This window comes from Ochlerotatus camptorhynchus, unplaced genomic scaffold, assembly GCF_037179485.1.
Source record: "Ochlerotatus camptorhynchus isolate MF236.1 unplaced genomic scaffold, CSIRO-AGI_Acam_v1.1 ptg000261l, whole genome shotgun sequence".
NCBI classification, from domain to species: Eukaryota; Metazoa; Arthropoda; class Insecta; order Diptera; family Culicidae; genus Ochlerotatus; species Ochlerotatus camptorhynchus.
Window position 1 is genome coordinate 409,539 of NW_027040751.1, and position 27,407 is coordinate 436,945.

General features: G+C 38.6%; 1 protein-coding gene across 1 annotated transcript in view; it reads left to right on the forward strand.

Annotated features, from left to right (window-relative positions):
• The first annotated feature begins 8,295 nt into the window (after window positions 1-8,295).
• LOC135705195 (organic cation transporter protein) overlaps window positions 8,296-27,407 on the forward strand; it is a 54,733-nt gene continuing 35,621 nt past the window's right edge. The window contains exon 1 of the mRNA XM_065226800.1: window positions 8,296-8,382. Within this exon, the coding sequence (XP_065082872.1) occupies window positions 8,337-8,382 (46 nt within the window). The 5' untranslated portion in view covers window positions 8,296-8,336. The remainder of the gene's footprint in view (window positions 8,383-27,407) is intronic.

A 27,407-nucleotide genomic window follows, 5' to 3' on the forward strand; every position in this document is an offset into this window, starting at 1 on the left:
TTTTATTTATTTATACAGTAACCCCTCCCTATCGTTTAAACATCAATTCAGCTTATCGTTTACCAAAACGAACCTTGCTGCAAACCCTACCCTCTTACCCAACATCCCAGTGACTCCTCGTGGAAGTGCAGAGGATTTCTCGGCTTCCATCAAAGCGAGTGTCACGTCAACAAATTCCTACCCATTCCTTTCTTGACCTGCGTTCAGGCGCGGCTGGCGCTGGTATAGCCTAATTTGAGATCACCAGTTTTTACACATTGAGGATGATTGCTAGTCCCAAGCATCGTTTATTGGTTCTCTGTGTAATTACAGCTGATCTGGCAATAACAGAGTAGCAACCGTGGGCGGTCAATCATGCTCATGCTCATGCTCATGCTCATACCGAAAAGAAAGTGTTGCATTTTTTCGAGTACAATCTTTTCTTACATCGTGCATCATCTATTTGCAGGAAATTTTAAGAATCGTCATCAGTTTTCTTTCTATCTACTTAGGGTGCGTGCAGCTAATATCGCCGCAAAACAGAATCTTTCCTGCATCGCAGATAGAGTCGTCTCTCGTTGAAGATTGCAAATCGTTTACACTACTGATAAGAAAGTTATTATTATATGAATTTTGCCTTTTGCCCCACGCATACCTACAGGCAAATATATGAGCTTGGAACACTTGGTCTAAAGTAAATACTGGCCTCGAAAAAAGTGTGACACACAAACATTGTCGCAAAAAATTCCCTTTAAATCGGATTCTCTTCAAGCATTCAGGGAATAAACTAAAACATTATGGTTAGGTTTCTACTTAATTGCTTTATTGGATCTCCGCTTCACAACTGAATGCCCGCACCTTGCCTTTGATACCACTCAAAAGGTTTTTGGCAATGGTGGATCCGACTTCTGTTATACTTTTACCCAGTGTTTCTTCAAAGCCAGCTCGTTCTCCTACACCTTAGGTGTTTTGATGGTCCAAAACTTCTCAATCGGGCGAAGTTCCGGTGAGTTCGGTGGGTTGCCGTCTTTTGGTACAAAAACAACATTGTTGTCTCTGTACCAGTCTCACAGTGGTTGTGCATAGTGGCAGGATGCCAAATCCAGCCAAAACAGCGTCTCGTCTCCGTGAGACCGCAGGAAGGGTAGGAGGCGCTTCTGGAGGCACTCGTTCCGCTCGCAAAAAAAAAAACCGTTCCGATATTCGTGAACAACAAATCACGAAAGCATGAACTGCTAGTTCGTTTGAATTCATGACTTAGTTCCCGTAAACGTGATCGAGTAAATAACATTTTCATGAAACAAATCCCAAATCCATGAACTTAAGTCACACCTGTTCAGCTCGACCATCGATTTCATAACGCTACAGAAAACACAAAATAAAATCATGATTTCGTGATCCATGAGCCCATATTAAGTGTGATATTCGTTCCTGAAATCGTGAACTTGGATCACATGCAATGCTGCAGCTGTCATTTCCTTATAGAGTGCTAGGATCAGTCAAGAATAGTGTCTCGATTATTAGTGAGTGAGCTGAGCCGTATCATCAGAATGGTGGTCCGGCACAATGGCAGTGGCTCCGATAGAAGTCGAAGGTGGTGTTGATTTGTTGTGCTGAAAACTCGGCTGAAAGTGTGTTCATTGCATCTGCTGGACAGATACCTGCTGCCAGTTTGGGATGCGGGTAAAACCTGCTTCAAGGCTTCCGTTGTTCCAGTTATTCAACTTCCTCACTCCATTTAAAATATTGGTAATTATAATGAAGTTGATATTTTACAGTCCATGAACCATGTTCCCGTTTTCGAGAACAAGGTTCACGGTATCAATCACAACGCATGAACATAAAGCGCTGGCCAGACTGAGCAGTTATAACATCTTATAACGGTTGTCAAATAATTGCAACACAGAAACCAGCATCAAGATAGCGCTATAACATGTTATAACTCTGTAGTCTGAATCACTGTCATGAATAAATCACGTTTGCCAGAACTCAGAGGAAACATGTCAGAAGGGTCTAACTCAAAACGTAAACAATGGCTTAGATCGTCGGTTTTTTTTACGAATGACAACACATGATTTTCCGAACAGAGTTCACGATTCTATGACTTTTGTTGCCTTTGCAGGCGTTACGTTTATTTTGTGGAACAATGTTCACGATTTCATGATTTTTATTCATGGTGTACTTTCGTTAACCGAAAAATTTACGGGAGGTTGACGAATTTCAGAACGAATTTTTTTTCGTGCGGTAGATTTGCCCGTTGATGATGCCCGTCGTGATGTACGGCTGGCTCATCTTGCCACAGCCACAGATGGCCTTCCAAACCAAGAACTTTTTGGCGAATTTGTCCATCTTCTTCTTCCTTACCTCTTCAGGAACGGCCAACCGTGATGTGGCAACGTAAAACTTTTGCCCCGGCAACTGTGTTCACCTTGATGTAAGTCTCGTCGTCCATCACGATGCACCTCGGTTTCGTCAACCGGTGGAAACTAACGATTTAAAATTGACTCACCACTTGACTAGCCTATTGGTCCCAAGCAAATGGATTAACGTACCCTATTCTAGTCGAAATTCTAGTACTACACTATGTTTGTTTTGATTCGCTATGAAAGTTTGACAGATAAAATGAGGGGTTCGTGGATTTTCCTATGTTTCGAGGGGTGCATCGATTAGCTTGGGACCGAAGAGAGTACCAGAGCTGAGCCAAGAAGTTGAGCCCGTTACTTCAGGACCTTCTGGTCTTAGAGTTACCTCTATGGTTTCGTCAGCCACTCCCGGTACAGCTTCCTGGTGCGGGTTTTGGCCACCGTGTTTTGTTTGTCGTTCCGGTTCGATGCCTTCCGGACCTTATAGACGTGAATGCCGGCATGTTTCATCGTTTTTTGGACAAACCAGATGGAAACATCTTGGCCTTCACCGGGTCAGCTGTCTTCGGTTTTCTGTCGCAGCCTGCCCGCCGCTGGGTCGTCTGGGTCTCCTTGAATGACTATACCACCCGGGAAATCGTCGAATGATGGATTCCCAGGAATTTCCCGATCCACCTGTGGGATGCAGTCGGATTTTCCACGTCAGCGCACAAGATTTTTTGGCGGATCTGCTCTTGCTCCGATGCCATCTCGATAGCCACTTGACAGATTGTGTGTGTGAGTGTATGTGTGTATGTGTGTGTGCGTGTATTCCCTCTAACCCCCACTGGCCGGCATTGTTATTATGGTCAAACTCTCTCTACAATGTCGCATTCATGGTATTTGCAGACAGCCGGGAGTTAGAAGGTGACAGCTCTATTGTAGATCCAGCAACCCATTTCAGAATGTCTGGAGAGTCACGCCCATTCCAACGTTAACTTCACTCACAATAAGCCCCGCATGTATGTATCACTGTTATCGAATGGATATTGGTTATACATACACGCTTCCAGGTTCGAAAATATTCTTTTCAAACCTGGCTCGTATTAAGTTTAATTTTGATATTTAATTTGTAAATAATAATTGGACAGCTCTCACCATATTCTGCTCTTCTGCCGCTGTTGATTGCTTCTTTTGGAATTCATTGTTCTTTTTCTCTAACTACGATTTAGGTGCTCTGAGACTGACATATACGAGCGTCAATTTTGACATAAAATTGAGCCATAACAGACGTGAAATTCAACTCAATCAAACGTACTTTTCGTCGAGTAACGAACTTTTCAGTCTCGGAGCACTTAATTTTACATGACATGTTTGTTTACGTCTCATCCTTTATGTCAAAGATGGATTCCGTCAAGTGTAAAATTAGGTTTTGCTAAGTGTGTAGTACATTTTTAAAAATTTTGCACATTTTTAGACGAACGCATTGAACGAGCAATCGAGAACAGGGTATTGTAAAGTTGACCCACTCTAATGGATATAGATATGATAATCGTTTCTGCTTAAGAGCTTTGGCGCTTTGATTGGCGCTCTCTAGGGGTTTGCAAATCTTACTTTCCCGACTATGTACTATGAAATTCTTTATTTTCCTCTGTTCGAGACCTAACACCACTGCGACCAGTAATTTGATCTATTGTAGTATCTTCTTTCCTTTATTTAACGTCGGTCTCTGTTCCGCAATCTAGTGCCAATCACCGACGGACATCGATTGCCATCCATTGACGGCAATCGAATGTGCAGGAAGGCAGCTTCCACACCTGCGTAGGATATCGCACCCATTCAACACACATGGGCCGGGACCAACGGCTTTACTTCCCTTCCGAAGGAAGACGTGACCAGAGATTTTTATGCCTCAGAAAAATCCCACCGACCTCGGCTGGGATTGAACCCAGACCCATCGGTGTGGTAGAAAGCAGTCACGCTTACCACTACACCACCGGCGCCGGCCTCTATTGTAGTATATCCCGTGTCATTAGTTTAGTGCATGTCACTTCTTTTAAATTACCTAAACTTCAATGTTACTCCCTGAAACATTTTTTAAAATACATTTTCCAAACAGTCACATAACATTTGTGGAACTTCATGCAAAACAGCTGACTAAAAGGCTGCCCCTTTTTAATAAAATATTCGTGATATCGACACTGACCAATATCGAAACCGCAAACATACTACCCAAATTTGGGTAGAATTCACCCAGATCGGTCAAAACTGAACCTACCCAAAAATGGGTAAACTGTGTTGGGAGTGACAAGTTGACAAATTAGCAACATCGACATGAATCCGATCAACGTTGTTCATTTGTCAACTTGTAACTCCCAACACAGTATACCCATTTTTGGGTAGGTTCAGTTTTGACCGATCTGGGTGGATTATTCCCAAATTTGGGTAGTTTTGAAATATCGTGTACAACACACAAATGGGCAGAGACCAATGGCTTTACCAACAATCAATACGAAACTAATGATTTAAAATTGGCTCACTACTTGACTAGCCTATTGGTCCCAAGCAAACGATTAACGTATCCCATTCTAGTCGAAATTCTAGTACTACGCAATGTTTGTTTTGATTCGCTATGAAACTTTGACAGATAACATGAGGGGTTATTGGTTTTTCCTATGTTTCGAGGGGTGAATCGCTTGCTTGGGACCGAAGAGAGTACCAGAGCTGAGCCAAAAAGTTGAGCACGTTATTTCGGGACCTTCTAGTCTTAGAGTTACCTCTATGGCTTTACTTCCCTTCCGAAGGAAGACGTGACCAGAGATTTTCATGCCTCAGAAAAATCCCACCGACCTCGGCTGGGATTGAACTCAGACCCATTGGGGTGAGAAAGCAGTCACGCTTACCACTAAACCACCGGCGCTGGCTTGAATGGCAGGTCGTCGCATAAAAAATCGGCGATAACTGTCTACCTTTAATGCAAACGCTAATATTTTGCTGCGTGAAGTAAGGGTATGTATTTGTAAAAGTATATAATTATAAATAAAGAACGTAAATGGTTACATGAGTTCAGAAGTGCTAAAAAGACGTAGAATTATAAACCACGTTATAATTATTTTAATAGAATTGACTATCTCCTTAATCCTTTTTCTCATTTTACAGCTAGTATAATCAATTTTACAGATCGATGTGCTTCTAAACCACATGAAATCACTGAAATGGTTTCGATTTTTGATGATCGAGTTCCACATATGTTATGTGATACAGTTTACTGTTCTCTATGAAGTTCTCCGATTTTTTTGTGAAGCTCTTCGTTATTTAAATGATGCTCCCGAACTTCTATGAAATTTCCAACTTTAAAGACTGGAACGCGCAAAAATTGGTCGACAAAAAAATCGTTTCTTTCAGTCAAAATTCATATCACAAAAATCGTCTTATTTTTATTTTGGTAGTTCAATTCATATATTTAAAGGAAAAAATGTTCATTTATTCTTTTGGTTTGCCAAATCCGAAATGCCGTGCCTTCCGCTTAACCCCTTCCCTTTTATTTTTGTACAGTTGTCTCATCGACCTTATTCGCCACCGAACAGCAGTTAGATTTAAACTGCTGCTCGTTTTCAATAGATTTATTAGTTTTTTGAGAATCCGTTTGACCAAGGCCCAATACCGTTCGATAGGGCGGAGTTCTGGGCTGTTGGGAGGGTTGTGGTCTTCGGGTACCAAAACCACGTTGTTCGCATCGTACCACTCGATTGCCTTTTTCTCATAGTGGCAGCTCGCCACGTTCGACCAGAACAGCACAGGTCTATTATGTTGCTTTAGCAATGGTAGCAGCCGCATTTCCAGGCACTCCTGGACGTAGTTCTCTTGATTGATGGTTCCCGTAGTAATGAAAATGCCGCTTATGGCCTGCCAGACGAGATATTTTTTCGGGTACTTCGATGGGTTGATGGTTTTGAAAATTTCAGCCACCTTCCCTTTTCCTGATGTGGTATAAAACTCCTATCCCAGAAGCTGCTTGAAATCCGCCTCACAGTCGAACTTTGTGAGCAGATTCGTATACAGCTTTCGGGACCGCTGCTTTGCCGGCGTGTTTTGTTTGTAATCTCGGTCCGTCACTTTCATCTTCTTAAACGTCGACAACCCGGCTCGTTTTTTTGGTCCGCTGTACAGTAGTATGGGAGACATTGAGCTTGCCAGCAACGTCCCGGATGGAGAGGTTAGGATTCCGCTTATATTTCACCGCCACCTTCTTCGTCGTCGCTGCCACGTCCGGATTACGATTGCCGCCGCTTTCAGGTTTCCTGGCGGTCGACAGACGCTCCCCGAACACTTTTAAAACGTTTGTCACGGAAGATTTGGCCACATCCAGCAATTTTGCCAATTTGGCGTGTGAGAACGTCGGATTCTCTTGCTGTGCGAGCAAAATTTTGACACGCTACTCCTCTTGCTTGGCCTTCATTTTGAAAACTGGAGGGAGAGCAAACGGTGAATACTCATCATAGCAACCATTGTATATTAACTCAACTTCCAAATGCAGCATTTCAGGTTTTTTTTTATGCATTTTTAACAGAAATACACCAATTTGAAGATGACCAATTTTTGCGCGTTCCAGACTTTATATTGAATCTTCACAACCTTTCACAACGTATTTGAAGTTCTCTGAACATTTACGAGAAATATCAATAAATACATCGTACGAAATTTGAAGCAGAGTTCCATTCGTGTTTCAAACCCGCTCAGAAATAAATCCGAATAGTCGAGCAGTTGCAAATCTGGTGCAAAATAGTGCTCGTATAATGAAATTGCAACTCAGCATTGTGAGTGGCGTTTCTGTTCTAGTTTCAAATTGAAACAGTCCATATAAAATACAACAGTATTGCGTACGGCCCTAACTAAATCGATAAATAAAGCAATACCATGCTTGAGGCGTCTGATTTCAATTCCTAATTCCTAGGAATTTTACGGGCTGAAAAATTTCTCGGCTTCCCTGGGTTTAGAGTATGATTGCCACACGATATGTACAAATGCAAAAATCGTATAGGCTTAGAAAGCTCTCAAATAAAACTGTGGAAGTACTCAAAGAACACTAAGTTGGGAGCCAGCATAAAGTCCCAGTAGCGTAAAAAAACTAAAACAAGTAGTTTTAGAGTCTAAGAAATATTAAATTTAATCCATCTAATAGAGTAATGATCTTTTTGTACAAGATTGCTTACTGGACTATGAGGTCTCAGTTTATCGGCCAGAATCAACCTGTTCCTTCGTTCAATTCTAAATTTACAAGGTGAAACCAAACTCTTATCGAGCTACAACTGGATTTTGCGCAGCTAGAACCGAATCCACCGTCAAGGAATTACGATCTTCCTTAAAAAGTCCAGAGTGATATATCTTTATATTATTGACCCCTGTTAAGTAGCAGTCGCAGTTTATAAAGCCAAATTGAATAACATTTCTCGCTTGACGCACCAGAAAACTTTGAAGCAGAAACAACATCTAGCAATCAGCAGCGCAAATCCAAAAAAAAAAGATTGAAAATATACATTGTACAATAAGTGTAGGTGCCCGGTTCATACTACCAAGTTGCGTCCCGAGTGTGCGTTACTGCTGATGATGGAACTGCCCGCCGGTAGCCATTCACTTTTCTGGAAATTATGCCTCCGTCGTACCAAGCACATGCTACAGTTGCTACGGTTGTCTTTATTCGTTCGCCGGCCGTCGAGGATTCAAGAAGCAATCCACCCACCATCGTACAGCACATACGACAAACATAGTAGAACGACCGGTTGATTTGCGGTTGGCTCGCGTTGTGCAAGATCGGTTCATCCGAAAGATCACTGTTGGAAAAGTGAACGAAGATACCCGGTGTGTTTTCCATGGAAAGTGCAAGTCGGAACTAGTGAGCGGTGTCGGTTTTCCTGTAGCTTGATTCGACTTTAGGCAAGGGGGAGCACCAGTGGAAATTGTACTCGTTTCTACATCTGGTGTACTTCGTGTGAGTCCCCTTGGTAGGCGGATAGGATGGGTGATTCTAAAATTGAAATGCGCACCCGATCGGAAGACGGAGGTAAGCTGCTTGAAATGCGATATTTTATCGGTTTGACGGTGTAAATATTTAATTGAATTGATGCGAGGAATACAAACAGTTCAAATGGCTAGAATGTTCTGCTCAATTGCAATTTGGTGGACTGTTTTTTGTTGTTGTTGCCGAGGTGATTCCATGGCATATATGGCGGTTAGATGCATCGATTGTTTATTGATTTGGTCGTTGTTAGCTATAGCTTTTGATGTAATTGCTGTCAGAAAAGGTATTTTCTGGGGGTGTGTTGCGGTTTGGTCAATATTGAGATTTTTATTGGAGCTGATAGTAATCACATATATTTTCATAAATACAGGCTATAATCATAAACTTTGTTCTGGAATAGTATTGCTGCTTGCATCAAAAATTGGACTGCTCCAAAAATGAAAAAGTGTGATAAAGTGCACATGTAGGTCTTTAGGTCTTCAGAACACTTGTTGTTTGCATCATAAGAAATAAGTGCACCGAGTACACTAAAACGGTTACACGTAAACGTGCACTTTTATCAAACTTTTTAATAATAAAAAACGTGCTTCTTAGTCCAACTTGATGTGAAATGCGCAAAAAATTATCTAACAGTGCACAGTGGTTAAAAATTCGTATTTAGGAGGAATAAATGGTTTGTGCCCATACCATTAGTTTTAGGTAAAAAGTGGCTTGAGGAAAGTTTTCTCTATTTATTTTAGCCATTCTTTTAATGTGAAAGGCATCAGGGTAGTCCTTATGGTTCATGAGCACAAAATATTAACTTTTTAGTTGTTCTAGATAGACTTTAGACAACATTTTAGAAGAGTTTATTTGAAGTAACTTTGCAGAAAAAAAACTTTCTCTTATGGTTCACGCAGTGGCGTTGCGTAACCTCACTTTTTACCTGTGAACCAACTTTCAAAAACAGATTTAATGCCATATTCATACTCGAATCGGTTGAAAAATTCACTTAATCTTCTAGTTAACTCGATATCTATCCATTGCAAGCAATATTTTGATAATTGTTTATGTTTTGAGAGTTGGTGCACAGGTAGATTGAGGTTAAAGCGACGCCACTGGGTTCACGATTTAATGGTTTTAAATTAGTAACTTCTGAAAAATTGATTTTTAGAAATTATTTTTTACAAATGGGTCATTCCGCGCCAAGTGTACACAACACATGAAATTGACCTCTTCCGATTTGGACCAAATTTGTAGGGAAGGTTCATTTAAGTTCAAATTTTAAAAATCCAAAGTTTTATGCTTATCGGAGCACCCCTCGGTCAAGGGGCACATTTTCCATTTTTCGTGATTCTTTGGCAAGCATTACTTTCTTTTGTTCATATCTCCGGAACAAATGGAGCTACAAATTGCATTAGGTATTGTTTTAATAAGGAAATTAGACAATAAATCTAAATCTGAAACTTTTGTTTCTGTACAGTGTTGCCAAATATTTTTTATTTTTGTTTGAAAACTTTAAATGCAGTTTTCTCATAATACGTGTCGTTTAATTTTCATTTTAAGGACACCATCGTGTTCTTCATCCTTTTTTACATAAGAAACACTTAACGACAAAAAGTAATTTGCGTAGTTCCTGAGATATTGCATTTTGAATGAATGAAAGTCATAAATTATGAGGGTAAAACTTTTTTTTTTTTTCCATTTCCTCTTCATAAGTGGATTCATTCTCATGACTTATTGTGTGAAATAATATTTAAAGAAAAAAAAATCGTTTCCATTACCAAGAACAGTGTTGCCAAATTTGCGACTAAAAGTTTGAGTGTGTCGAAGAGTGTTTTTCTGATGTTTTTAACACAAGGTTATCTCCTGAATAGAATACACCATTTTCCACTCGGTATCTGCAAACTTCTAATGAACTAGAAAGATGCGCCAGAGATGCTTAAAACATAGACGCCTAATATATAAATAAAAATAAAAATGTCATATTTTAATAAATAGTTATTTTGGCGTTCTTGTACCAAAAAATATAGATTAAGGTCCGTTGTGCACTTACCTTCTGAAAACTTTTAAAATAATAGGTTTGGATATCAATTCCATTGCTTTAGAAAATGCATCAGAAAAATAAAAAAACACTTTTTTTAATTTGTTTTCCGAAAATGTTACATTGCGTTGAACTTTGTTTTAGATAGTCTATCTTATGTAAAAATGCTGTGGGACACGATTGTGCAATCAAACCAAATATTTAGATGCATCAACTTAAAAAAATCACGTTTAAAGTTTTTAGTCGCAAATTTGGCCACACTGTTCTTGGTAATGCAATCAATTTTTCATTTTATGCCCTTTTTGTTTTTGTTGATTTTTTTTCTGAAGGAGGGACCTCCAGAAATCGGTAGGATTCCACAAAAAAACTGATCGGGACACCGAAGTAGGCCTCACTCCCGCAATTAGGAAAGAAGATTCAACATCAAGCTCAACATTGAAAAACAGACAATTTCAACCTCTAACAAGCTAGAATATCTGTTACTGTATATGAATGAAGCGGATAATAATTATCATATCAATTATTGATCGATAGCTGAAGACAGATATTTCTTTCTAATGTGTTTGATACCCTTTCGTCGTGGATTTCATATACACAATATTCTTTTAGATAGGTGTTGGGAATTTGAATTCCTGTAAGTTGTTTACATCGACGTGTGCATTATTTTTGAAATGCCGTGCTTTCACTGTGCATGATTAAATTGGTAAATTTTTGGAGAGCAAAAAAAAAAAAGAATTCTGATTTTAAACAAAAGTGGATGTAATGCTAGCCAGTAAGCATTAATTTTCAATAAACGTTTTAACAGCTAGTCTACATGCAGAAACACCCATAAACACCTTCCGACACCCTAAAACACACAAGAAACACAATTACCCCCCGTAAAGTGGGTAGATCACCTTTTCGTGGTACGTTAAGGGATGTAAGATCTACCACCGATTCCTAGTCCTGACTACTTCAAACTAGGGGAATAGGATTTTTCAGTAATCAAAGGAACACATCTTAGTCCTTGTTACTTTTTATGCCTTGTTGATAGTGACAAGACTTGGCTTTGTCCACCGAGGATGATCTTGAAACAAGGAAAAAATGAGTAAGTTAGTCTTCATCTATGTGATTCCTAATCTTCTATTCGTTGTTCCCTAATTTGAAGTGCTTAAGACTAGGGTTCTGATGCATGGTCAATATCGGTGTCATTCCTTAATTTTGTTGCTAAAGAATCCAATTTTGACTGTGATGGCCATGCTAAGCAATATGGAGACCTGTATGCGACAATGCAACGACAGTGCTGCAACCCATTGAATCTGCATACAGTTATTCGTCGCAAGAGTTTGAAACCAATTTCTGTACGGTTTCATGACGAGTACAGTAATAACTTTGCCGAAAATTATTAAAGGTCGGAAAGTATGCATGCAATGTCATATGGCGGTTAAAAAAAAACATGGATAATGACCAGCCATCTGCAGGTAAAATTCATCTTGAATTATTCATTTCAATCCCAGCCGCACGTCTATATTGTAGCGAAACAATCCGAGTTTTTCAAATTCACTCGTCATAGCTTACGTGAAGGTGAAGTCGTTGTAGTGGCAGATTTCTCTGAAAACTATTCTTTTGTTTTTTTAAGTGTACAGGGAATTCATTATAATAATTTGCTGGCAACCGTTCACACTTTTGATGCCTACACTGTAAACCAGAATAAAGTTGTACCATTGAACTGCGTCATAATGTCCGATACTCTAGAGCACAGCACAACAACATTTCATGCTTTCCAGTGCCATTTCATAGAGTATCTCAAATCCTAGGTATCACAGTTGTCCAAAATCTCGTACTTCTCCGATGGTGCGGTACCCTGGTTTTCCACGAAAGAAAATTTGGTGGGCACCCCAAATTTTCTTTCGTGGAAAACCAGGGTACCGCACCATCGGAGAAGTACGAGATTTTGGACAACTGTGATACCTAGGATTTGAGATACTCTATGAGTGGCACTACTTTGTTACGGCACATGGCAAAGGACCAAGCGACGGATTGGGATGAACTTTGAAGAGATTGGCAACGCGAGCTAGTTTACAAGGAGCCACTATTCACACGCCAAAGGAGGTCTATGACTGGGCAATGAAGAATTGCAATACAAACGTTAGATTTGTGTCATCTGAGATCTGTTCCGAAGAAAAACAAATACTTTTCCACCGTTTTGCATCAGCTGGATCTATTCCCAGTATTCGTTCAATACATGCAGCAGTTCCTTCTGGTATTGATACCATTATTATGAAAACTGTTTCTGGTGCCACAACTGGTTCAGCTTTTAAAGTTGTGGCAACGAAACGTGCAAAGCAAGTGGATTCGAATAATAATGGGAAGAAATCATCACGAAGTGCTAGCCTTGAGAAGAAAAATAAGTAAATTGTAATTTATGTTTTACATTGTTATAATAAAATATAAGAAACAAATCGATATATTGTATGTATTGGAATGTCTTAATTTATAATGCAATTCGTTTAGATTATTACTAATGTAAAGTTTTCAGCCACTAAATAATATTTAAATATGTCAACACTACATAAAAACTATTATTGGTTTTATCATACCTATTTTGTTTCCATCAAGTATTATTTAACAAAGTAAGTCATGAGAATGAATCTTATTACGAGGAAACGTTAAAAAAATAATCCTCATAATTTATGACTTTCGTTCATTCAAAATGCAATATCTCAGGAACTACGCAAATTACTTTTTGTCGTTAAGTGTTTCTTATGTAAAAAAGGATGAAGAACACGATGGTGTCCTTAAAATGAAAATTAAACGACACGTATTATGAGAAAACTGCATTTAAAGTTTTCAAACAAAAATAAAAAATATTTGGCAACACTGTACAAAAACAAAAGTTTCAGATCTAGATTTCTTGTCTAATTTCCTTATTAAAACAATACCTAATGCAATTTGTAGCTCCATTTGTTCCGGAGATATGAACAAAAGAAAGTAATGCTTTCCAAAGAATCACGAAAAATGGAAAATGCGCCCCTTGACCGAGGGGTGCTCCGATAAGCATAAAACTTTGAATTTTAAAATTTGAACTTAAATGAACATTCCCTACAAATTTGGTCCAAATCGGAAGAGGTCAATTTCATTTTTGCAATTTTTTGTGACCACTTGGCGCGGAATGACCCAAATACATTTCTCTTAAATGATTTATTCAAGTCTTTTAGAAAATTTCATGGCACATATTTTTGCTGAAGTTACCAAGTTGCTTTTTGGTGGAAGAATGTAACAAATTATCGGTTTAAAATAACAGTAAATTTGCTATAAAATTCCAATAAAATTACAATAAAATACAATGCATTTTATTGTTGACCATTGATTCTATGATTCTATTACAATTGTTTTGTATTGGTCAAATGATCATTTTTATTACAATAGGTGTTTGTTCTCAACCAGTTCCCAAAAGTAGGTTACAGATTCGCACCAAACCTACCATTCTGTTACTAAAAATAAATGCTATATAAACGTAGTAGTACTGGAAATAAGTAGGATAAAATGAATTACGTTAGTAGTAGTTGCAAATTAGGTTTAGAGTTAACAGAATTATTAGTGATAAATTATTTCAAATTGAACTATCGAACAATCCAGGTCAAAGTTGAATCCCAACCCAAGTGAATAAATCCAAATTTCAGTTTCAAAGTGTTTCCTTAAAAAAGAAGAAGTAACTCCTATATAGTGGCGGTTAGGCGAAAACCGAAAAGATCTGTGCAAGAAATCAACTGGAGTGTTAGCCGATGCTCACACCCCCGCTGCCCAACAATAGGTTTACAATAAATTCTTTGTTATCAAAAATTTGAACAATATAATTTCACCTAATGGGATGAAAATTCTTCGAAAAAAATTTCATTTTTACGGTTACTGACAACCCCTCTGTTAACGTCTCATTTGCAATTGTTTTCACAATAAAATTTATTGTTCCTACCAGGGCTCTACATTTTTGAAGCTTTAAAATAAACTCGAGTTTTGTTTTTTTCATAGGGGAAATGGATGCAATGTCGGCCTAAATGTCCCTAATTTGGACAATCGACTAAATTTCCAATAGCGACCAAATATATATATTTGAATGCTTTTCCATTTTAATAAAAAATGTGAATTTTTGGGAAAGTTTAAATTTCGACACTTAAAAATTAACAAAAATCGTTGAACAACAACTTTCGGACCAATTTGTGAACTTTTGGTCATACAAATTTTCTGTGAAGCTTTACACAGACTTTAAAAATCGTTTTCTGTTCAAAAATTATAAACAAAAGTTCAAATATTTAACTAAAAGTTGTTGTTCTATGATTTTTGTTAATTTTTAAGTGTTCAGCTTGAAATTTTCCCAGATGATAGCATTTTTCATAAGCTGTTGAATGAAAAATAATGAAAAAATATTGAAAGGGGCACTTTTTGTTATTCAAGTTTTAAATACTTTACTTGAACTAATTTATCGTGTATATTTTTACTGAATTGTGATATTTGAGCATTTCCAGGCAAAATTGTATTTTTGAATCGACCTTCTCCAATTTGTAAGAAACTTATTTTTTGTTATGAGCAATGATTTTTTTTGGTGTAAAACAAGTTTTCAGTTCATTTGATAACAGTGTTTACAGTTCGTTATTCTAGTTTTTCTTTATTTTAGTGAATTTTAGCCATTGGCTACCCAACAAACAATTTTAGCTGCAGACTAGCTTATACAGGCAAAAATTAGCTGTATAAGCCAATTTTTGGTTGTATAAGCTGATCTGCAGCTAAAATTGTTAGTTCGGTAGTTCTTCACTTTGCAGGAAAAAATATCATAGGTATAAGGCCTGCCTTGGGAAAAACAGTTGGAATTTACAGAGTTTTGGTTGGACGATATTTAAAATTTGGGAAACACAGAAGAACAAACTAAACATTGACATTGAGTTAACTTATTGATTAATCCGAACAAGGCAGAGCTCCACCGTGGAAGGCGGTGCCCCCGAAAGGAAGGAATCAAACATTGAAAAACAAATCAGCGTCCTGCAGGAAGGAGATCAGGGTAGTCAGGATTGAAGGTTCGTCGTCCAGTATGTCGTCGATATTCCCCGAAAGGCCGTAGTGTTGCCGCACGAGCGCGTACTTTGGACACACGCAGAGGAAATGCTCGACGGTGGATGGTATGTTTCAGACGACGCAGGTCTTGCGGAAAACTCCTCCGCCGAAATCGTGTGAGAGCCGGGTGTGACCTGTGCGAAGCCTGGAGATGACTCGTTACTCCTTCAGGTTCCTAAGGTCCTTCCATGGACGCGTGCTCTCCTTGATTTTCCTTAGAAGCGGTCCTTGGTTTGCCAACCATTCTTCTTGCCACCTAGCCTGCATGGAAGTTTCGACACATCGCTTGATGTCCGGAAGGGGAACTTAATCAGTGTACCTGTCACCAGATGGTCCCGCCCCGGCCAGTCTGTCAGCGTCGGAGTTGCCAGTGATGCCACAATGCCCCGGAACCCAAGCGAATACTGTGTTGGGGGATTTGTTATTCTAGATTTAGGTGAAATTTCAGTGCATCTACATCAAATCTATCGTTACATTCACAACCAAAGCAGATGTATTTAATAACTCTAAGCACATCCACACGCCTCCTTCTGTCTATTCCTGCTAGGGCATGTATCACCAAGTCTTCAAAAGAGAGTCGTCTCCATCCATTCATAATGCCTGCTATCCGTCCAAGCCAGGCCGACACGAGCACAAGCGCAACATTTATGAGAGTTTCAGCCGTTTGATTGCCACAATGGTTGCAGTTTTTGTCCGGTACTCACTGCATTGCGAATTTCGGTTCTCTATTTTACCTCTCAAGATCAGATAAAGTTTTTATCGCTGCATTGAAGAAAGCTGCTTCGGTGCAACGTTTCGCCACGTTTGCTAAAATTCAGCTATTTTAGAGCTTGTAAAATTTTCAAAATGGCATGTTTGAAATAAAAAAAAATGTTGCATGAAACAGGTATTTCCTATTGAAAGGACGTCTGAGACAAAGCTGTAGAGGCATAATGTCTTTCTGGCAAAAACTAAAAATAAAATATTGTTTTTATTATTTTAAGTAAAAATAAAAACAAATAAAACCGAAGTATCAACAAATAAGAAAATGTCATTGACCGATTTTTGTTTTTTTTTTGTTTTGATAAAAAGCTAATGCAAATGATTTATTTTTAAATGTTCAAAACCATGGACGCTTGAAATCTGATTAAAATCATAGAACAAGAACTTTAAGTAACATTTTTGAGCTTTTTGTTAGTACACTTTTTTGTGTATGTGTGTAACTTAAAATGTCTGAAACATTGTTTTCTGAATATAAAGTAAATAATAAACGCTTCATCTAAAAGTTTAAACATTTTAGAATCCATAATTTTAAACATTCCAAAAGTTTTCAAGGCTTTTTTTTTTCAATAAAATAAAAATTAAAAAAATGAAGCTAGCAAAGATTTAGACATTGAGGTTTTATGTTTTTCTTTAAATTTGGCTTTACATTAATGAAACATTTTTTAAATATTTTTCCAAAAAAACATATTTTTTCCCAGAAAAGCATTATTTTTCCCAGAAAAACATTATTTTCCTCTACAACTTGGTCTCAGACGTCAATTCTATCACAAATTTCGTTTCCGTGCTAAAATTTTTTGAAAAAATTAAAAGACACCGTTTTGAAAGTTTTCACTTAAAATGGTGGAACTTATGCATAAATGGTAATCATTGCCCATGTTAAACAATTATGCAAAGTCTTATGCAAATCGGAGAAGGTCGAATTTAAAATTATTTTTTTTTGCTGTTTGGCTTGGAAATGCTCATTTTTTATGATCCAAAACATTTCTAAGAAGATATCCAAGCATTTTTTTTTTAAAATAATTACTTTATTTGTACAGGCTCAATCGAATAAACTTTACAGAGTCGAGTTATCATTTTCGTTATACATTATTGATGTCTTATATTTAAAGTTAAAGGAGCTGGACCGGATACTCGCGGTTGTCTCGAGGTTAGTGGACATTTACAATTTTTTGGATGGGAAAAGGGAGAAGGAGGTTTGAAATGTGGTTTACGATACAAATATTTAATTAATCCTAAAACATGAACTTCATCTTGAAAACAAACATAAAAAACCCCACACGTACAAAATACAAACTAAACACAAGGTTAATCAAACTTACAATCTAAGGTTAATATTCTTAAAGTAAACATATATGAGTTTCATAAACTCCAGAGCGCGTCTAGCCAAAATATCCCGAACTGGAACATAAGGTTGTCTACCTCGAGCCCGAAGGGAATCGTACAGCTCAGATCTGACTCCACGATGCTCAGCACAAGACCAAATAATATGATCGGCGTCCTGATAGCCTAGTCCACATTCACAGAGATTGCTGTCCCCCAGCTCAACATGGAACAAGTGAGCATTTAACGAATAGTGATTGGACATGAGGCGAGACATCATACGAATGAAGACTCGACCCACATCCAACTCCTTGAACCAAGGACTCTTCGACACCTTAGGGATGATCGAATATAGCCATCGTCCCAAACTCCCTTCACTCCACTTATTCTACCAGCTGACGAGTGACTGTTGACGGTAAATGAAGAAAAATTCATCGTAGGCGATTACCAAGCCAATTATGAGGAGAATAATTAGAAATTTCTGGGAGCACTTCATGAGCATTCTGAGGAGGTTTCCAATTTAGCGTGCGACTCGTCTTCTCTAGCTGGCGCCAATGGCCTTATGTCGCTAAAATGTAAAGAATCCCAAGACAATTCAAAGGAGGGTTCCAGGAGGGATTAATATCGAGAATAAAACTAAGAGAATTGATTTCCGAGCATAATCCTCAAGTAATCTGAGATGAGTTCAAAGACAATGAAGAGGAGAATTAATCATATTTTCGAGCAGTTTTGAGTTGGCCTTCTATCAGCGGTAAGAAGTAGATTCAAAATATTGTGCCACGACCATCCCTCTCCAACTGGGGGGTTTGGTCCTTGCTCGCTTTCTACGCTCTACATACAATTTTTACACTGCCGTACCCTAACATAACTATCAACTATATACTTTCATCTCCTCATCTATCGTATAAAAATTACCACTTTCTAGTAGTCTGTTATTTGAAATTAGCATCTTCAACTATGTAAATCGTTAACTTCACGCAAAATAGTTAAAGTACATAACTCCCAATTGTTAACATTTCGTGAATTGAAGGTGGGCCCTTCTCCACACTCATTGGGACATCCCCTCGTATGATGGAGACAATTTTATAGCTTTTTTATAGGGTTTTTCTCCAAGTATAATAAGATATGGGTATTTCCGGAACCTGCATGACATCTAGAAGCCGGAAATGCATGTTTGGCGTCATTTTGACTTCCAATATGGTGACTTCCGGTTTGCTGAAAAGCTGCGAAAACTCGTCAAATACCATTCAATATGGGAGTTTCCGGAACGGTATGACATATAGAAGCCGGAAATGCATGTTTCGCCCCATGTTGAAATCCAAGATGGCAACTTCCGGTTTGCTTTAAAACTGCAAAAAATCGTAAAGAAATAGGCCTGGATAATATAATTATCCGGATAGACCTATCCAGTGGATAGAAATAAACGGAGTCTATCCCTATTCACATTTCTTTCCCTCCGGATAATATCCAAGTTAAAATTATCTGGATAATTTTAACTTGGATATTATCCATTATTTTTCCCTCCGGAAGTATCCGGAGTACTCCGAGCAGTTTATGTTTAGAATAGGGATGTTTGATATCAAATATGAACTCCTAAAAATGGGTATTTTTAGAATCGGGATGATGTCCAAAGGCCGGAAAATGACATCCGACGCCATTTTGAAATCCAAAATGGAGGCTTACAGTTTCATAGAAAGTGGGAAATACTGAAATATGAAGCGGTGCACAACGGTCTCGTCTACTGTTTTGGCGATTTTATCCCACCAATTTTTCACCTGAGCTGCCGTTTTGATGACTGTACCTTTACCTTCAGTTTTGTCTTCAGTTTACCAAGTAGTTTTCAATGGGCCTGAATTGGGGACAATTGCGCGGATTGTGGGTTTTCGGGACAAACTGGAGCCCGTTGTATACTTCCCGGCTGTAGTGACAACTCGCAAAATCCGGCCAAAATGTTACCGGACTGTGATTGGATGAAGGGCAGAGTTCTGGCGCTTCTGAAGAAATTCGATTTTGTAAACCTCCGAGTTCATGATTTTCTCAGTGACGGAAACCTTTGTATTCTGGCCGCAGCTGCAAATTCTCTGCTAGATCCATGCCAGGATGCCAGGTACACCTCCCGAGCCTTCGCCTTGTAAAGTTTTGTTTTCCTGGAAGCTGTCCGAAGTCAACTTTTACATAGGTTGCATCATCCATAAGTATGTACCCACCGGACTTGGTCAGCAGGCTGTCATACAGCTTTCGAGCATACTTTTTACTCAAATCGCGATCGGACATACCTGGGTTTAGCTGACAATTGGCTGTTCCACTCCGGCGTTTACTTTAAGGCTTCCGATTCGTCGTCAAGTTTTCCCTGTACGTTTTGAGCACGCGCCATACGGTGTTTCTAGAAAAATTCAACACTTTAGCCAGCTTGGACGCGGATCACGATGGATTTTCCAGGTGACTGTGCACTATTTTGTTGCTCTACGCTCCTCTTGCATGGTGACTGTCTCCGAAGCAAGAGCGTTTTATGAACTGAAAAAATATACTGTTATTGTTATTGTTGGTGTCAACAAATAGACGTCAAAAGCGCTGTAATAAGCAAAAGAGTTTGTTCCATTACTAAGTGGACCATGGTTTAAGATATGTTCTACTCGATTGGCTCTAGTCTAGGCTCATAACCAGCCAGTCCGCTTCTCACTTACATTAGACTCTGACATAAATTTTTCAAACTACTCAGGGCCATGTTTGGCATACACAGTTTTGGTCACGAACTGCTCATTTGCTAATAACTTTGCACAGAGTTGACGAAACATAGTTATTTTTAAAGCAGTCGATAGAATAGAGCCCATCAGCTTGTTATAGATACGTAAACAAAAAGTAAATAAACTGTATTTGATTTTGCCCTGTAGCGGCGCCGGTGCACAGAAAAAAATTCGGAATTTTAACTATCGTGGAAAATATCCCCTCGTTTAATTTTGAGCTATACTTGGCATAAACAGCGAAATCGTTTACAAGTTTGCAAGCAATATTGCTAATTTATGCGATATTGCGCTTAAATTTACGCGAAATATCGTAAATTTATGCCATATCTAGCGTTAATTTTATGTGCGCTATATCTCGCAGAAATTTACATGAATTTTTCAAACGGTGTGGTGTAGTGGTAAGCGTGATTACCTCTCACCCCAGCAGGCCTGTAGTAAGTAAAGCCGTTGGTTCCCGGTTCATGAGTTGATGGGTCGATAGGTAGGGTCCAGGTGTGGGAGCTGCCTCCCTGGCGTCGGTAGCATTGGTGGTCAGCACGGAAAACAAGATCGACGCAAAGCAAAACAAAGGAAAATAAAAAAAAAATGCCCTGCAAAAATGAAGTGAGAAATGCTTGCCGCACATCTTTGACTTTAAGTGTAAAAATTCATTGGTGTTGATTCAAATGTTAAGATTTACCTACTCTTTACATGAATATAGTAAACTTTGATCCTAATCTATCAATTACTTTTAAGAAAAATAAATTTCTACAACTGAGTAAAAAGTTATTAACAAATGAGCAGTTGGTGTGTACAACTGTGCATGCCAAGTATGCTCAGGGCAAACCAAGGGAAGAACAGACGAATTGACATGACCAAATTCAATTTAAATTTAAGTATTTAAAGTGCACATATTTATTAATAGGAAAACTAATTTGAAATGGGGCTGAAAAGCTCATATTTAAAGAAATTTACTTTGCCAAATATAATTGCAACACTCGGTGGCCGTTGGTTGGATGGGCACTGTCAAGGTCGATGGACCCAGCCGGACAGCAGATCGACCACAATAGCGGGTTAACTACGAGGTAGAGATTGACACTGGTTACTCACGTACCTTATCGTGCGATACGCCGATCGCTTCGCAGGGTTTTCGTAGTGGTGTGGGTTGCGAACTACCAACAACTGGGGTCGGGTCACGTGTTAGCGGATGAACGTTCCGATCGCGTTCGGACTGATGATTGGCGGCTGCTCACTGGCAGGGCCGTGCCTGGATATCAAACGAGGAATGAGGATTCGTTCACAAGTCTTCTCATCCACGCAGGATGGCACTCACCGACTACACGGGACCGTGTGTTGACGGACGGTCTATTTTCACTCGAGATCACCAGATTTTCTTCTGTGCGCACTAGAGTTGAATTTTTTAGGTAGGGAAAGGAATCAATGAAATCGGGCACGTGTCGAATGGTTCGATCATTAACGTACCCAGTAGACTGATGCAAAATTTGAAATTTTTGCTCCACAGTGCTCAAACGGCTCCAAATTGAGCCCCGATTAGCCTCCCAAAATTTGAACTCATTTAGTGAGAAACTGACTTGGCACAAACCATTTGAATTTTATATGGGAATTACTATGGAGAAATCATAATTTTGGTTCATATGTATCTCATAATTCACCAGTTCATTCTACTTTAGAAAATAATAGCTGAACTTGTTGAAAATTTTCTCAGCTACAACTTTGTTCAAGACTAGTTTTCGATCAAATGTAAGGAACAAAAGTTATTAATGATTCAACTCACTGATGTCTTATGATTATGCTCAATCAACTGTTCAGCAGGCAACATTGGTGTTTATGGCGCGTAGAATAGAGGACAAAAATCATGGCTACTATGCCACACTGCAGAATACAGTGTTGCCCACAATACAGTTGCTTAATCTTGCCATAAGATTATCATGTGAAGATTATATGTGAAAAGGCTAAAAGACAATGCACAAAAAGTTCTGTTTTCCCATAGTAATTTGCATATAAACTTCAAATGGTTTGTGCCAAGTCAGATTCTTATCAAATGAGTTTAAACTTTCGGAGGCTAATCAGGACCCGATTTAAAACCGTTTGAACACTGTGGAGCGAAAATTTCAAATTTTGCATCAGTCTAGTACCCAGGGAATCCGATCAAAAGGTTCAAAGGACACCACTCTACCTCTTTCACCCCCTAGTAATGTGTCAGTGATAAGTCACAATCTCACCAACTAAAGTATTTTCCGCACACAAACTGCCCGATGTAACTTTTTCGGAGATGATTCTTCAATCAATAGCAGTCGAGTAAAAAAACCGCGTAGCCGAGCTTGGGTGAAATACCTTATATACCCTCTGCTCTCCTGTCGCTGATCCCTCTCTCCTTTTCATCCCTCTCGGTAATCGCCCACGTTCTGTTGATGCCAGATAGTAGAAGCCATGTTTCGTGCAGATTATAACGCCATTCGTGCTCTAGAGATTCAGCAGGATTTGTGTTGACGGTTGTTTAAAACTAGATTTCCCTATTTAATGCTTTTTTATAATGCTTATTTGGGAGTAATCTAGTCGCGCCCTTTGATTAGTATCCTAGCCAAGGAATCAAAAATATTTTCAAATGACAAAATGACAAGCGATCAACAAGCCGAATGATAAAGCCATGTCAGCAATCGAAAGCAATAATGACATAATCTTCTTCTTTCTTTTTCATGACAAACGGCCTTTGTAATATAGCTCACTCTGGTCGGTAGTAGTAAACGACCAAATTGTTAGCAAGCTGCTTCATGAAGTAAAGCCGAAGGTGACACACGTGTGTTAATGGTAGTTTTTTGTTATGTCTTTTCTCGATTGCGATCAAGCTATGTCCTGCAATAAAGCAGGCAAGCAATATATCATTATCCTTCTACCACTGCGATCGAGCTGTGTTGCAGTGAGAGTTTATCGTGGTAGTCGTGGCAAGCGTTTGTCTGTTTTGTTGGTTGCTTTATGTGTTTGTATTCGCTGACCCTAGTTATTAACAGAAATTAAAAGACGTTTGCTTGTAGCAAACACCGATATCTTTTGCATTTTCAATTAATTTAATTTCTGATGAGTTTTAATACCATTTCAATAATTTCAATGTAGATAGGTTGAGCTCTTGTTAAATGTATATATTATTTTACTTATTTCCTAGTGAGATTACCCCCTTCCATAGTTTCTCATCCATTTCTAACAAAGCTACATTTCTAGCGATTGGAAACGCGCCCTAACACCTGACAGCGCCATCACTCACAATGGATGAACAATAGAGTGATGCAAAGTTTGAAATTTTCGCTCCACAATACTTAAACGATTCCATATCGGATCCTGACTAACCTCTCAAAATTTGAACCCATTTGGTGAAAAACTGAGATGGCACAAACCATTTTAAGTTTGTATGGGAATTACTATGGCAAAACCAAGATTTTTATTCATGTCTATCTAATAATTCACCATATCGGTCTGCTTCAAAAGCTTTAAACTGTACTTGTAGGAAATTTTCCCAGCTACATTGCTGAAGACCTCTTTTTGAATTAATTCAAGGATCGAAAGTTATCAATGGTTCAATGCGCTGATGTCTTATGATCATGCTCAATCAACTGCTCAGCAGGCAACATTGGTGTTTCTTGGGCGTTGAATAGGACACAAAAATCATGTCTACTATGTCACACTGCAAAATACAGTGTTGCCTACAGAGCAGCTGCTTGATCTTGTCATAAGTTTACCAATCTCTTAAATAATTAATAACTTTTTCCTGTCTCGTTTTACATAGAAACGATCTTCGGCAAAGTTGTAGCTGAGAAAATTTTCTATAAGAATAGCTATCGAACTGTTTCGCAGCTCAATATGGAAAAAAAGACTGGAAGGCAATGAACAAAAAGTTGAGATTTCCCATAGGTATTTACATGTAAACTTCAAATGGCTTGTGCGAAGTCTGTTTCTAACCAAATGAGTTGAAACTTTGGGAGGCTAATCAGGACCCGATTTGAAACCATTTAAGCACTGTGGAGCGAAAAAGTCCAATTTTGCATCAGTCTAATGAACAACCATGGGACTCATTTTGGTAAAGATGGAATTTTGATTGAAAGGTTTGAATACGAACAAATCATTACAATTGATTACAACCCACTCAAGTTATAACAGCAAGTTATATCAACAATCAATACGAAACTAACGATTTTAAATTGGCTCACCACTTTAGTAGCCTATTGGTCCCAAGCAAACGATTAACGTACCCTATTCTAGTTGAAATTCTATTACTACACTATGTTTGTTTTGATTCGCTATGAAAGTTTGACAGATAATATCAGGGGTGTGTGGATTCATGCAGAACATGCAGGGGTGAGTGAAATAGCTTGGGACTGCTTGGGACCGTTGTTCTGGTACTGAGTGAGCCAAAAATAATAATGATTTTCTTCGGGACCCAGTGGTCTTAGAGTTACCTCTATGGTTATATCTTTCTTTCATCGAGATAAAAAATGTAGGTTCTCATGTCTCTTTGTCACTTCCCATTAGCAGTTTACTGGTGGTTTACATTCTGATATAGAAAGGTAGACGTAAATCAGAATACATTCCTGTTGACCGTGCCTTCGTGACCCAAATTGTAAACGGTTCAAGAGCATTATTCCTAATTGAACAAAACAAAGAGAATGACATGCAACTGATAACACTATCCGCATACACAAATGTTTTCACTAGTTTGAACTTCACAATGAAAGCAAACTCGTTCCGTTGAACAATTTAATCAACATACTTATACTCCATGGAGTTAACTTATTACCCAGCATTCGTGCCTCACGGAAGATTACAGCGTGTTTTGAAGGTCGAACCACTTACTACAAGTATACGGATTGATGATAATACAATACACTTGAACTGAAACTTGCGAATATATAAATAGAAACAAGAACAAATATTTGGGCATGTGTTGTGTTTCGTGGATTTTACATCTTTTACCAGTCAGTTGGTAACCAAATAGATGGAGTGTGTACTAACAATTTGAGATATTTACGTTTCAATTGTTTATCCCCACCACAAGTCATATCAAACTCAGGCGATGAAAGCTTTACGAGCCGTCTGTTTGTCATACCATTGACAGTAGCCTATATCTATTGTTTGGAAAGAAGTAGTAATTTAAGCAGTGCAATAAAGATACATGTGCTTGCACCCTGTTTGACTACACATGGGAAGGCATGTAATTTAATACTATTTGGACGTATCAACCGACAATTTTGTCATTCGTGAGCTGCACATTTAGTCATAGACAAATGGTACTAAATAAACAAACCACATAATCATAAACAAATTACCATAGGGTAAGTGCATCAGTTTTGGCCATAGTTTCCTATGTTGACCATACCTCAGAAAAACGATTAATTCTCAATCTTCGTGCGTTTTGTGGGCGATATTTATATGTACCCCGATGAATGAGATTTGAATCAGCAATGGAACAAAAATAGCATCATAGCCAAAATAGGTACTTTCCCCCTACATCAATAGATTGATTGCGGTAGCTAAAGCGATTTTAAGTGAGCGCGGTATTTTGATGGAAAATCTAGTAGAAGTATCTGCCTGGGTACTTCCGAGAGCACTTTTCTCACTTTACTCGAATGAATTGTGGAAGATGCAAGCCATAAGAGAAGAGCGCGGTCTATGTCAGTTTCCAGTAGGTAGATGATGAAGCGCACGCTACCCGAGCAAAACTGGAGATCAAATTGTAATACAAATTTGCTGTTATGATGTAACTATTACTACAGTTGATCTCGTCTTGTATGGATTAATGGTTAATATAGCCAGACTGAGAGCATGAATTTGCACCGATGAATCAAATGGAAAGCTAATGCTGTTATTAATGAAATCAATGTGATTACTAATTTTGCATTCATAGTATTTAACTGCATACGGGCCTAGCTCCCCGGACATGTCACGAATGACCAAAAATGTGGTAAACAAAACAAACAAACAATAATCGTTAGTTCAACGACCGATGAAATTGAATTAATTTTAAACAAGACGTTAACAGCAAAACTTGAAGTTAATTTGATTTCATTATAAAAAAAATCTTTCCTGAATCATAAAAGCCTAGTATGATATAAAATTGTGTTTTCGTTATGATTTGAACAACATGCTTTAATATCACTTTGCTTTCATTTTGTTCGGGGTAGCGATCGCCGAGCAGTCATTCAATTGTAGTGAAAGTTTAGTTAGCGTTTCGCGTACCTGCCTACCTTATCTAGGCAATTTTATCTAATATCCCAGGCAGCGTCAATCATCCGGCTGACTGATGATGAGTGCATGACAAATCAACCGCGGGCATATATGACTTGGTCCCGGTGAATTAACAGTTGCTAAAACAAGTGCAACACTACAACTGCAAGATCACCCGACAGAATAAGAAGCGAAGCTTGTCGGAAAATAAGCCCTTCCATTGGAGCGAGGTGTGGCCGACGTGGTGGTTCGATGACACTTGCGGACAAGTAGCTCTTGTCCACTTCACCCTTGAGAGAGTTTTGAACCGCGGAATGTGTCCATGTGATAATTAATGTGGCTAAATTGAGTTTAATTGTGGTGTGTTAATTGCATGACTGGACTTTATCAGCACATAGCACATAATGGTATGTGATGAACTACTTGATGTGCCGGAACAGCTATGGATGGACAAACAATGCCGATTATTGTTATAAATGATGTGTGTATACTTTTCTGGAGCAGACGTTGGTTTTCATTATGGATACAAAGGAATAAGATTTTTTCACGTGAGTTCACAGTTTTTCAAAATTAGGACCAGGCTCTTGCTCTACTGCGTCGTCTTGTCGGGTTCTAATTCCCGTACTTGATTTTTGCTTAAGCTTAAGGAATCTCAGATTTGCGTGATGGGTTGTGCCGTCTGCCCATCGTCATTTTTCATCAGTCTTTCAACCAACTGAGTTGACTTTTTGTGAGTGTCAAGATTGTGGAAGGGCCTAATTACATACAAAAAATCAGCTCAAACGGTTGAAGGATTGCTGAGAAATGACGGTGGGTAGACGGCAACAGCAACTTACAGCAAAATCAAGAAAGCAAGTACGGGAACAAACCTAATGTAACAGGCACGCCTTGATCAACGTACCCAGTGGAGAACTGAACCA